At 39.1% G+C, this 14,710-nt stretch overlaps 1 protein-coding gene across 1 annotated transcript in view; it reads right to left on the reverse strand.

The window, feature by feature from the left end:
* LOC120443076 (transmembrane protein 132D-like) overlaps nt 1–14,290 on the reverse strand; it is a 133,810-nt gene extending 119,520 nt beyond the window's left edge. The window contains exon 1 of the mRNA XM_039620831.1: nt 14,209–14,290. Coding sequence (XP_039476765.1) covers nt 14,209–14,290 — 82 coding nt within the window. The remainder of the gene's footprint in view (nt 1–14,208) is intronic.
* Nucleotides 14,291–14,710: the final 420 nt, after the last annotated feature.

Here is a 14,710-nt window from a genome sequence, read left to right on the forward strand (position 1 = left end):
GCTTTGAAAAGCAAACACACTCACAGATACACAACTTCCTTCCAAACATGCTACGCACACATGCACACATACATTTGCTCAGTAGTCAAGAGACCAAAGAGCTGGTCAATGTATTGAAGACATTTCCTTTACACACAGGAGTTTACTCAGGGTAAAACCACTCACACACTCTGTCTATGGGGACTTCGGATTCAAATAAGGTAATCCATGCTTTTAAAGGAGCAAACAATAGACACACATAGACACACACACACACACACAGAAGCTCCCACAAGATCAACAAGGCCTTGATGGTTAAAGGTGGCAGTCACTCTATTAGAAAAATGTATTAAGGAAACTCCTAACAACCAAACAACCAAAGACACACCAAAAGCCAGTGTTATTTCCAAATAAAGAGAGAAGACAAAGCCCACCAGTAGAGTAGAGAGTGAATGATCAGACATTTCGAATGGCATCCATTTAGGTAAAAATAAAAAAAATAGGAAACAAATCAAAGCTGGTAACAATTACTTTGGCTAACCCTCAATAGAAACGTATTAATTGATTTCGCTCAAACTCAACTGTGTTTCAGGGAGAGGGGTCAGAGTGGCATTCCAACCCATCGTTTCATGAAGAATTCAAAGAAAATCGTGCCTGTCAACCTTTTTCTATAATTGTATTCCTAGATTAGAATACACACAAAAAAGCAAGTCCAAATACAGAAATGACTGAGGAAGACAGTTACATAAAAAATAATTTATTGCCATCTCCTTCATATTATCTCATTATCTCATTTATGCCTGAAAAATCGACCACAATGCCTGAAAATGAGTTATGTATACCTCTAATTTACAAGATTAAATACACTTAGAAGGAAATATAATGCCACCCAGACATAATTTTTATCAGTACTATGAAAACCCCTTGTTAATTAACGCAAGCCTGAAGAGAAAAAGAGTGGACATTGAAGTTCTCCCTTTAATTTAGTCACTGTCACTTTCTTGAAGTCCAGTGCATAATTTATCCAAACAAATAGAAAAGGCTGAATGCTAAAAGACTGGCAGAAAAGCCCGCATTAAAGTGAAAAGTTTAACAAGCAACAGGCATTAGAAAGAAATTTCTGAACTTTAACAACATAAGGAAATTAAAACGATGAGGAAACCGAAATTCATGTGACACTGAAACAATAGGAAATAGGAAAAAGGTCAGATTGGTGGTTTATAATTCTCTCCAGAAAGCCTGAACAAGACATTTTCTAGGACTGTGTAGTATTCACTAAGTATAGTCTCTCTTAGTGAGTCACTGTCTGTAATCACTAAGCTGTCACTGTGATCTTCAACAGATGCGGCTTTAATTGTTCATTTCTTAAGCGCAGCCTGATGCCAAATCTCACTGAGATGTCAGTGTTCTCTTCTAAGTAATTTTCATGCAGCGATTTTTTTAGCAAAACCACTGGCATTTGTTTGCATCTTGATGAACATGTAGGCTGCTCTGTCAATCATAGCTAATGCACAAGTAACTGTAATCTTTTACTTCAGTAAGAAATAGTTAAATTAAGACAGAGTTCAGCTAATGTTCTAAAAAGAACAGGTACATACGATCGAGTGGTTACAGTTTTGAAAACAAAGCTGCAGTCTCATTTGGGTAACTTATTTTATGAGCTTTTTTATTCAATTACTCTGTGTAGTCTTGCCACTACACCATCTCTGGATCCCTCTCCCTAGCCTCTTAGTAGGCCTTAGGGATTGATGCCCAAAGTCCTTACAACGTCTCTCTTTGACAGGCAGAGTGCAGCCGAGTTGATCATGTTAAACATTATGCAGATGGAGTCCTGAAGCCACTGGGAGTTTTGTAAATAGTGAAAATCTCCACTGTAATGCTGGCCTACAGGCTAAGAGAAACACTGAATGAAATATTAAATATCTTGCTGTCCCTTGCACTCAAACCACAGCTTTTTCTTCAACAAACACATCTTCTATCCCTTTGTTTTCCAGGTATGTTCATCTCCTTGTTTCTTTAACCTCTGCTCCATCTGTTTTTCCCCCTTTTCTTTGACCCATAATTTGTTTGTTACTTCAATCCTCCTTCTTTCTCCACTTATTTACTGCTTTTCTGTTCTTCTCACCTCATCTAACTCCAATCTTACTCTCTTCCCCCTAAAACTCTTATTTCACACTGCTAGATTTTCATCCTCTTTTCATTTCTCTCTCACTCACTCTCTTCATCTCTGCGTCCTATTTTTTCACAGCGCCCAGATCGTGGCCTGGCCCGGCCTTTTAATGTCCCCCTTTGCTTCTCTCTCCTCCAAACCATTTCCATTCTCTCTCCCTCCCTTTTTCTCAGACTGTAGCTAATCCCATCAAGTGTTTGCAGCCGCCCTGAGCCAAACATTCTAACTCTACGTACAATAACAAATAAAGAAATAAACACCTGTGAACACAAACTTATTAAAAAATGTTTGTGCAATCACACACGCTGTAAAGAGCTGTCAAAAAGCTATCAGCACAAACAGACAAACACGCACATAATCACTTACATTGACATTTCATTTGAATGTCTAATTTTATATTTTACTCACTTTGTGCCTCGTGCTCTTTTTAGCTCTGACAATGACCTACAGTAAAAGGGGAAATTCTTTACAACAAAAGAATACAAATTTGATTGTCCTTGATTAGTGACAACCTTGAATCTCCTTGATTAGTCCCCTAGTGTGAAAATTTGGTAAGAAGAACACTTTCAATTGTGGTGAACAACTAATTATAGAGAGCCATTTCAAGTAAGTCTGTTATCTATCAGTTTAACGAGCACATTTCCCCACCCGATACAGCTGAGACAGCCGTTGACATGCCAGCTACAGACCCACGAGCTGGTGAGGCAGCCTTATGGCATTTGCCATTCCACATAAAGTGCTATTTACCATTTTATGTGGAGGATGTAGAGGGATAATCCACAGTGATGCAGGAAGAGAGACTGGATAGGCACAAAGGAAAATGCACCCATCAGACATAACTTTCGAAAACATCTATTTAGTGGGTTCCCATTAAGAGGCCAAAACAACTCTGTCCCATCAGGGTGTGGACACTGGGTTTCCAGGGATCTCTTGTGGTTTCTAGAACTGGGATGTGTTCACCAAATGCTTTTGGGTTTGGGGGGTTATACTGTCTTTTTTGGGCAATTTTTTTCAGACGCTCAATCAAAGCGAGATTTGGAAAGCTTGGAAGTCAAAGTCTTCGGCTCTTTGTTCTATTATTAAAGATTTTTTAATGGAACATTTTCCTAATGTGGGAAACTGATTCTGTTGAAGACTGCTGTTGCCACTGGAGGAGGCTTGGTATTTGCAACAGCGAGGACTGGTGATACATGTCAAATAACATGTCTAAATCACCAGGTTTTCATGAAGAACATTGCACTGCATTTAACAAGATGATTAACGTTATTTAGTTCATCTGTCAATGACTATGATGTAGCTGATCCAGGTGTTGAGCATTCATGCGCGCTCTAAACATTTAAGGGTTATGAGGATGTTGTTGTGAACTGGTGCTGTATATCCTAAATGAATTGAGCTAACCACCAGCTAATGGATATGATCCATCTAATCGTGGTTTCACAACTGTAATTTTCATTCATGCCTTTAATTAAAATTGCAACTTCAAATCATTGCTGTTTAGAATACTTTGGATTAGCAATCACCTCTTGGTCGACTGTCTGGATGGAGACACAAAAGAGTAAAATGAAATCCAAACATATTAGCACAGTTAATATGTTTAAGCTCATTGAATTACCCCTTTAAGCACAAAACAACACACTCTCTCAATCTCTGTCAAACCTCCAGCACTGTACTTGGTTTCATACACAACACACATCTGAAGATGGCGCTTTTTGGTCTTTTAGTCTCCCCAAGGACAAGAGTAAAACAACAGACAGGCTAATTGATTTCTGTGCCCTCTCTAAAGTGATTGTCATGCTCCACTAACACAATGCACTCGCTTTCTCACTTTCTGGGGGTTTTTTTTCCCACCACATGCAGTTTCAGGTTCGAAATCAATTTGGCTTAGATGAAAGTTTTCAATTTCATTAGCTTTATCAAATAGAGCACTGTTAACAAGCGGCGGTAATAGAAAATCATTTAGGCCGAGCAGCTCACACACTCTCAAAGGACTGGTTAAGAGGTACTCAAAAAGGGAGATATAGAACTGGAGAGGGAGGGAGAAAGGGAACAGGAGAAAAAGAGGGTGACACTAGGGAAAATATTGACAGGAGACAGCGCGAGAAAAAAAAGTGCAAAAGTGTGAAAAAGAAGGTGGGAGAAAAAGGTGGAGAAAAGGGGAGATGATGTCTAAAACTCAGAAGCAAAAGATGATGTGATGGAGTGAGAAAGATAAGAAATAGAGAACAGTAATGACGGAAAATGCAGTGTAAGAGAGAAAGTAAAAAAGATGAATGTGACAAAGGCAGGAGAAATCTAAGACGGCTGCAGCAAAAGATAGAAAGAAACCAAAAGATAAAATGTTAGAGTGATTGATGACCTTATGGAAATGTTTAAATGAGCAAAAATTGCACGTTAAAGCCTGCGAAGAAACAGAATGCAAAGATGAAAAAGAGCAAGGAAGTCAAGGAAATTTGTCTCTTCCCCTCATGTAAGTATTGCCCCATTAAACTCCTATTATTGCTCCTCAGATGTTTGTCAGAAAATTAATGCTGTGATGAAAGAACATAAATAAACGATTAGCCATCAAAAGACTCGGGCCTGTAGCGGACCACCAGCTAAATACTACCACTTCAGTGAAGGAAAAAGCGATAGGAAATCAATCACTAGAATAAGTAATACAGCAGAGGACTGCAGAGCCGAAGCAGAAATCTGACAAACTGAGAGGAGACTACGAAAGAATGATGGATTTACAGACTGGATGTTGGAAGGAAAGTAAAAGAGAAAAACAGAAAATTATTGTACTGCTTCTTGCCTGCCTTATGAAAAAAGTTATTTCTAGAAAAACTTTATTGCTCCCTAAGGTAAATGTTGTGTTAGTAGTGGCACGGTGCTGCAAAAGTGCTGCAAAGAAAAACTACATACAGCTTTCTGATTGAAAGCAGAAACGTAGAAGGAATGCAAACATAAAAAACACAGTTAAGGTGTTAATTTCGACACTTTTTCATTTCAGTTTGCCTTCCAAAGTACTAGCATGAAGGATTACTCACAGAAGCTTTTAACACAGTATGAAATTTGAAATCAGCAAACATTATAACATAGTCAATAAAATGTCTATTACCTGTCAAATCCAGCCTGTTAATTACCTAAACAATGCCTCATTCAAAAACATGCAGTAAATTAAACTGATAAGAAATCCAGATTATTGACTTGCAATGTTATTTACCATTTCCAAATGCTCCCAGAAAACTCACAGAGATGGTATTGCAAACGGCAAAGCAAAGTCTCTGATGGCACATGATTTATATCATAATGTGTGTTTGTGTTTCTCTACCCTTTACTTTTCATGACATCTCAGCAATCCAATCTACGTCACACTTTGGGGGTGCTTTACGAGGGAACCAAGGAATTCCAGCATTGGTTAAAACTTTTTTCTGTTACACTTTCACAACAGTTAGACAGGCAGCTTTTTAACAGGCAAGACAGGCAACAGACGAAGGCCATTAGAGCATTCCCAAGGGCTGAAAACCTTTACTTCGGAGCAATGGCTCAAAATGTGGCAACCACAGCAACCGCAACCCCCTCCCGCTTAAACGACCAATGGATGATCTGCAATGACATCTCAGTGAGAAACCTCTCTGGAGGAGCTCCCTCGATATTAGCCCACTGGAGTTTATGTTATCTTTAGCAGCGATCAGACGTCCTGCTATTTATGTTACTAGTATAGGGATTATGTCAAAGCAAGCAACTAATTAAAGTCATGTTTTCATTTAATTATTAAGCAGTGATCAGCTAGCATTAGCTACACTTCTTAGGCACATTTGTGGAGTAGATTTTTACAAAGACGTGCACACACAGGACAAACTCTGCACGCCACACATCTGAATCATTGCAGTTAAAAGAACCTAGAATGCCAGTGTACTTCAAGACATACCCAATTTCTCATACCGTGATTGTATTCTACAAGCTGCAGTCAGCGTAACGGAGAAATGAAAGGCTACCTGTTCAGCTGCTCGTATTTATCATACTTTAGCACTTAATTTCCTTCAAAGCCCCAAACACACATACCCATACAGCACATACCAATAAATTACATTCAATCAAAATTCAATGAGAGAAATGAGAGCTAATGTTAATCCATTGTTAGATTGCTCTGAGTCATTGTGTCATGGGGATAATGATCAGCCAGCTTCTCTTATGTGCACATTTTCACACTCAGAGTGTGCAGCTAATCAGCCAAGTGAAGCTAATGCAGGGGGAAATGTGTTGCTGATTAGTTCAACCTTAAACCCCAAGACATGACTTCCAGACCTACACTAGCTGTCGCACACATACACACAAACAGACATGCACACAGGAATGCACACACAAAATTAGTCCAGCTATTCATGCTAATCTGAGGGAAAATGACTTGCTCATTAGCAAGACCCTTAAACCTCTCGACAGGCCTTTGAAACCCATGCCGTCTCATGGTCACAGAGCATACACAGAAATGCAGGCTCACCAAGCACACACTGGCCTCTACAGAGGAAGTTGGACTATTCAAAACTACTTAGGCTCATTAGCTGACTTTCAATAAGTGTTAGAGTGGATTCTATTAATAGCAAAAATATAAACAGCAGAGCAGAATTTACCAATGACGATAGAAAGTACAGAGCTGAATTTACAGAGCGGATGCTTAAAACTTGTGCCAAATAAAATCAATTACATAAGTCCTCAAGATTTGGTGAATGGGCAATGATCTGTATTCTATCATTACAAAAAAATCAGTAGAAAAAAAAAAAACTTAGTGTGTTTTCATTAAACAAATCCTCAGTTTTTATTCCTTCTCCAGTTCTATTTAGCAGTATTACTTTCAGCGTTTACATTCTAAATGTATACACACACACAGACACATCTCAGAAGCCAGATTTAAGAGGTCTGGTTCTGATCTTTCCTTTTTTTCAACTTTTTGAAGGGACAATCAGTAAATTGTGCGAAGGATTTTAACTTCTCACTCTCTTTTCATTTCCCACACAGCTATTTCCATCAGTGTTTCCTTTGAAATGGTCTGCTGTTTTGTATGAGTCATCACACTGACACCATAAGGGCCGGGTTACACTAGAAAAGAACTACTTTTGATGAAGTGTTTCCCAACCACATCGGAAGCTAAACGTATTTTAGCTGATTCAAACAGCCACGCTGAGGCCAAGAGTGACTTGTTGTGCTGTCACATACTAGCAGTATCATTTAGGTATGAGGAAAGCATGTGGAACACCTGCATTAATTGTTTTGCAGTTGATAAAACAGAAATAGATGCGTGAAGAAGAAACGTGATTTTTCTTTCTTGATTTAACTGATGTAATATTGAATATAGGTGTGAATAAGGGATGCGTCAGAAACTATTCGACCATTCAATAGGTCCTTCTGAGCTTTAAATTGATTCTTTAAAACAAACAAAAGCTGGAGAATTTTTAAATTATTTTTGCTCCAGTGCCAAGTATAGTATTTACATACATATTACATGTACATATTACATAACTTTGTTTCAACCATTTTTTAATTATAGGACCTTAATGAATGTAAGCCTCAACTTTATTTATACAGCACTAATTCACAACAACAGCCACTTCCAGTTGATGTTTTATTGTAGGATAGAGACACTGCAATATTACAGAAAAAACCCAACAATCTAAAACCCAACAATCAGAATATCCTCTGTGAGCACTTGGCTACAATAGAAAGGACGAACTCCCTTTTAACAAGCAGAAACCTCCAGTAGAACCAGGGTCAGGGAGGGAGAAAACACTACACAAACTATGGAAGAGAGTAAATGAAAGTTAATGACATGCAGTGTTGGCATATAATTACATGAGGATTTAAAAAAAGGAAGTAAAAGAAAGAAAAAGTTCAGTGCATCATGGTGTTCCCCAGCAGCCTTATCCAACAGAGGCATAACTAAAGGATGTTCCAGAGTCACACAATTCTGCTCTAACTATACACTTTATCAAAAACAACATTTTCAAGCATAATCTTAAAAGTAGAGTGTGTGTCTGTCTCCCAAAGTTGAACTAAAAGCACTGATCCTGATTGAATTCAAGCAGTTTTGAAGCTTTTTTTGACCCCAGCAAGAGTTTTGTGAAATACAATCAGCAAAACTCCGGCATTCATCAGTCTCTGTGTTGAATTACATTTACTTATCATTCACATTAAAATAGACAAGCTGCAAAAAAAGATGAATACTAGCAACGAGATTGCACTATACTCTTTCTGACATTAATGCATGAAACTAAAAACTAAGAGGCTGTAAATTTAATTATAAATGTAAATTGATTCAAATAACTGAAATAACATGCTCTAAGAATTTCCTTCTAAGCTATGACACTAATTAGTCTTAGTAATTTCATCGTTCTCTCTACAGCCTACCAAAGTATGACATCTCTGACACATACACAAATATTAATGTGAAGAGAGATGATGCTGCGAGTTACACTGAGGAAGAAATTGTATTTAAGGTATTTTCTAGTGCTGATCTTGGCAGCGATACTCTATTTGTAATAAGACATTCTGTTGGATCTGTGTACATTAGAAAGAAACTCTAATTACTCCCTTTTGGATATAAAATATTCTAATTTCATTAGTTATCCTATTAAGTGTTGTTTTTTCACATTATTCTTCATATATTGTGTTTTCAAACCCTTTGACCGCTTGTATCTCTGAGAAATCAGTCTGTTCTTCTGGTCCTATTAAACAGTTCTCCCAAATTTGAAGTTCAAGAGAACCGGACAGGTAGACAGATACTGTAACCAAGAAGCCTAACGTAAAAACATTGTGTGTCTTATTGTGTGTGGCCATGTGCATGTAAGTGATAGGTGTAAATATCTATACCCTTTGCAGAGAACAGCATCCTTCTTGGTGAGATTTGCTGATACAGAATGAAGTGACATAAAAGGTGAATACACTCACAAGGTAAGATCCTATCTCCCTGTCTGTCACAGAGAGGATGCTCTCGAACTCCAACAAATGAAAGACTTTTGTGAAAGACAAAGATGAAAACAAAACAAACCCACACACTTCAGTAACATTCTAGGCTTTGGATAATTAACAAAATATGAATGAACGGTGATAAAATCGGGTTCAAAAAGTAAAAGTAAAATAAGCTTAAAGGGCATCAAGTATTCAAATATTCTTAAGCTTTTCGCTTTTGTTTCATGCTGGAAACATGACAAGACGAATAACACTTGAACCTGCCAGCTGGCAGAAGTCTGTCTATTTTTTGTGTGGTGTTGAATATTGTTGGCCCAATATATTGTAAGAAATATTCACAACTAATAGAAGGTGAAAATAAAATGTAGATAGTAGTGACACGTCTTTGCTGACAACTCAAGAAACAAAACAGTGAATTAATAAAACCTTCACCCGGTATATCTGAAGTTTCAGCAGCTTCATAAACTGGCATTTGATTAATGTTCAACCCAACAATCTTTTTTCTTAGTGCAAAAAATATATATATTAAATCCTATATGTTGTTATATTAACTGATTCTGTACTTTCTGGATGACAGGCAAGTGAACAACACCAGCAGCCCTGCAGTGATTCAGTAAATCTGTAGCATGCAAGACACCTCCAAAAAAAACAAAGCTCCAAAAAGTTAAATTCATGAATGCTGAGAAAAAGGAGGCAGTCAGTGGAGAGTGTCTTGTGTCCACTCCATCGAATACACCCCTTTTTTTGTTTTTCAGTGTCTGTGTGACCTTCTCTGCGCTCTCTCGCTCTGTATGTGTGTGCTCTACCCTCTCACTGTCACCATGACAAAAAGGCTATGTGAGCATGTGCATATGTGTATGACAGAGAGGCAAAGTGAAAAAGGCTCAAACTGAAGTGGCATGATTTTCTAACAATGTGGCGTTTAGAAGTAGCACTCACATCTCACGCTTTCTTTTCCTTCCACATATACCCTTTTGCTTTCATGAGTAAATGTTACAAGTTCACATTTCCTATCTCTGAAATGCCCCTTGTCTGATTTACAATCTTCTCTGTCGCTTATTTTTCACAGAATAAGCAGCCTCTGTGTGCGGGTGTGTTTGAATGTGCTGTATATGCGTGACAGTGTCTCTGTGTGCACAGCAAAGAGTGATGCGAGTGCGTGCCTGAATGATTCAGTCAGTGAATGAAACCAACAATGAGACACAAAGAACCCAGGCAGCATATAGAAAGGCCAAGGTGAGAAGTCCCGTGACTGTTTTTTATATGCAAGTGGGGTCTTTACACTGACTGCACACCAAACCATGCAGACTCTGAGTCACTATGGGGACCTCAGTGTTGGTGTCTTCTGTGACAGACTGGTCCATTCTGCGTTTCAATGGTTTAAGGTGTAGTTTTAGCTTGTGGTTAGGTTGGGGTTAGAATTAAGGTGGCAGGGAATGCTGGGGAATTAGAGTTCCCATAGGGATAGTAAAACAAATGTGTTTGTGCATGTAGGTGTGCGTATGTGTCAGTGATTTTATGTCAGTAATTATTGATGCTCCGTATTCCATGAGTAATGGTGCGTAGTGCTGACACTCTGCTACAGGTTAACGGTGTAGCACGAAACACACTCAAGTACACAGGGTGAAACACACTGGGCAAAACACACACACACACATACATACATACACACACACATATATATACTGAACAGTGCCCCCCCTTCTCCCATCTTTGACAAATAAAGTACAATCTGCCACATAGCTATTCCAGCGACTAGTGCTGAAAAGGAGCAGTTCGCTGTCATTAACGTCAGTGAAACTGTGGAGCGAGACTGATGAGATTTCCTGATTTACACTTTTTAAATGGCCCCAGCCTGGCAATTAGAAACAAGCATATTCCTTCAATACGCATCAACAGTATAACCCAGGGCCCATGCATATACTGATATTGAAGAGTTTCAAAAAGACCAAGTAAAATATTTAGATTTAATAAATTCTTTTTATTTTTATTAGTGTGGGGCAGTTACCAACTCAGTGTAATAATAATTATGCATTTGTATGATACATTACATCTACAGTAAACCTATTTGAGTACAAATTTCAGTCAGTAAGGAAGTAGACCACAAAACCAAATTATACTAATTTTTTTAAAGGAGTTTTGGATTTGACGTCCCAAACTCATGCACAGTGCATAGGAAGAGTAATTAAAGAAAAAAAAGATTTCTGTTATTTCATATGAAAGTGGTATTAGGAGTTGAATGTTTTTCTCAGCACAGCTGTCATAGCTGTTTCAGTTTTACACCAAACAGTTACGACAAACCATAAGCTAATTCAGTGAAACTATATGCAAGCGTCAGTCGCTTTTGCAGCTAAATTTTTAAAAAAAAAAACCCATCAAACTAAGTACCAAAAAAAGAAAATATCAGCCATATCTCACTGCATGAGAGGGTGTAAGGCTTCTAAACCACCCACCCATGACCTCCTGCTAAGATTACAGACCTGAGACATTACCCCCAGTGACTTTTCAGCCTCTGAATCTTCCAGAACAAACTAACTGTTTGCCTCTGAACTGGCACTTGTCAGATCCTTGGTGTTTGAACAAACCTACAATGTCATCCTAGAGATGACCTGGATGATGAAATACCACAATGATGTAATTACAGTGAAACTGAGTGACATGAAAATAGAAATGTCAGTCATAAGGGTGACACAAACAGTGATATATTGGAAGATCTGGGTACAATAAATATCCCTAATTAGGAGGTGATGTGACATGTAGTGCTTAGAACAAAACAGAAAACTATCTCACATCTGAGCAAAATGTCTTTTAAAGTTGTTAATTCTGGGACTGAAGTGAGGAGGTGGAAAATTGTGAAGTATTACAGATCACAGCTACTGTATGACAGACAGCGGCATACACACAAATGCAGATGACTCAGGGCCTATGTGACTAATGGAGGGCACAGACATACACCTACTGTAAATGCGAGCATAGGCTGACACAGCCAATGTAGCAACAAATGAACAGGGAACACTTGCACCAAGGAACCACTTTGACTGTGTACTGAAACTGCAGAATGCACTGGCAGAAAGAGATAGAGTGAAGGCAAGGTTAATCTTTTGCTTTTTAAACAGCCTTAGGTGTGTTATTACACCATTAGAGCCAGATTTCCCCATGTGCCCAATGAAAACTGTTTAACCACAGCCGAGCTGCAGTGGACCTTAACCTGTACAGAGAGAGTGAGAGAGAAAGGGAGAGAGGGGGGGGGAGCAATACTGACGACCATCCAAACCAGCAACAGAGCTACTAAAAAGCAGTCAAAGAGCAACGTGCACTGTCAGACAAAAGTCACAGACAGTCCCTGTCCCTACACTATTTTGCGTTTCATTCCCCTAAGAGAAGAAGGGAGAATGTTACAGGAGAAGAGGGGAGAAAATTTTAAGATAATTTCAGTGTTTGGTTACTCAGCCGTTTTGCGGGACACAGCTGTTTTCCGGCGCGTCGACCCTGCTCGCCATCTCCAGTCCGTGCGCCTTGCGCCGCGAGCACAGCGACCACCGTGCTCGGGAGCGCACAACGCAGTCACTGTTAACTGCTAAGTGAGCCGTGAGTGATCGGAGCTGATTAAAACACACAGATACGACCGCGCGCACAAACACAGAAGACACTCAGAGGAAACGTGATACTAATGCCGATGAGTTGTCATTTGTCTTTAAAACGGAGGCGTAAAATCGCGCCCACGCTTTAAATGCAAAATATTCTAAAGCCTCGTTCCGATTGTGCTTCTTGCCTTTTTCCCCTCCTCTGAGTCAGGTGGTGTTACCTGAGCGAAATTAATAATACCTCAGCTCTATTTTACAAGTGCTCTTGAGCACGAGAGTGAAAATCCTTTGCGCACTTCGGGCGCTGTGGATAAGAACCCTCCGATGTGGATTCAGTTGATCTTATAAGACCAGTTAAAGTGGGGTGTCGTGGTATTTATGAGTCAGGTCAGATTTATAAAAAGGGGCTTTTAAGAGTTCTGCAAATAAGTCAGTTATTCACTTAACTGGATAATGGAAATATTAACTGCTCTCTTCTTTCTTAATGTGTCCAATTCCCGACAAAGACAGAATCTTATTATAGCCTCTTTTTACTTCAATTACTTAACATAGGCGAGCAAGGCAATTACTAGTCGTTTTCTCTGTTCGTCGACACTCGGGTACATTTTATAAGGGGCAGAGGGGTTGATTTTCTTTCCGTTTGAGGGACTTCGTGTCATTAAAAAAACCTTTAGATCTTTTTTCTTTCTTTCTTTTTTTTTAACAAGGGACAACCTCTACAACTTGTTTCAAGTGTGCAGCAGAAAATGTTTGCAAACAGTCAGTGCTGATCCCGCCCGCCCCCCAGTATAGAAAAGCAAGTATAGTTTTGTCCAGGAAACACTCAGTCATCAGGTCTTTCCTCTCAGAGAACTCAAACTGGCACATGAGCAAGTCAGCAACTAGCCAGGGTTCGCGTGTCTCAGGTGGCACCAGTTAGAATGCATCTGTCATTTGAGCTTGGACTCAATTACTTATTATTCTACACACATGCGCGGATACATGAGGCGTCAAGGTGAATATTGGCTATTCGGTTGTTATTTAGGAGAGGAGAAATTGCCTTTTCAGGGAATTTTTAGGCAAGTATCGTGATGTTGCTATAACCCCCTGTCGTTGGTTACCATCTCAGTAAAAAAGCAAAAAATGGTGTGAATTACTTTAATTTGGTCCAGTGTGACACTTGTAATATACTTAAGTTATTATTAATATTGTTTCCTTGCAGGATAGAAAGCTGGGTAACTAAGTTTTGTGTTTGGTTTCACTTCACCTCACTGTTATAGCTCAATTTCTAACCGTCTTCAGGGTATCTACTCGCCCTAGGAAACATTTTAACAAAAAGAGTTCATATAAATACAATTATAATGTATGCCCTTGTTGTAAATACTACAAAAAGTTAGCTGTTTTGCCTATAATGTCGTATTTCAAAGATGAGACCACAAATAAAATATCTAGGTAAATAATAGCGAGCGGGAAATTCCGTTTTCCAGCCCAGAACAATGAAATGACAGTAAGTAAAGCTGGCAACAAGTTTTTGTTCGCACTTCCATTTCTTACCTTTCCACAGCAGAAGAAGAAGCAGCGTCTTCCAGAGGCGACACCCCAACGGCGCGCCTCCCTTTCTCCCGATCGTCTCCATCCCTCCAGTCGATAAAAACCCCAGCGACTGTTCTCAATAAGGATTCACAGGGCAATATTTTAATTTCTATATTTCTTTCTCCTTTTGTTCCCGCAGAAAGATTACTATCGCATTGGTGCCATCAATCTCATTTTCACCAAACTGCGCTCCCGCTGTGCTTGACCTAAGACACCGAGCAGATGAGATTTGGAGTAAACTATAAATCCTTCTTCAGTCAGTAATAAAGAGGAACACCCCAATGGGCAATTCCGGTGCAAGCTGGCTTCTTTTTTTAATCCGCCTCCCCCAAAAAACTCTCTCCTTCAAGCCAGAACCGATGAATGAATGAAATTCCCCGTAGTGATCTTTTTTCCACCAGTGCGCTTCTCTGCCTTATTTATCCAAACGGGACGGTTAAAGCTGAGGGTTAAAGCGCTGTTC

The sequence above is a fragment of the Oreochromis aureus genome, linkage group 12 (genome assembly GCF_013358895.1).
Source record: "Oreochromis aureus strain Israel breed Guangdong linkage group 12, ZZ_aureus, whole genome shotgun sequence".
NCBI classification, from domain to species: Eukaryota; Metazoa; Chordata; class Actinopteri; order Cichliformes; family Cichlidae; genus Oreochromis; species Oreochromis aureus.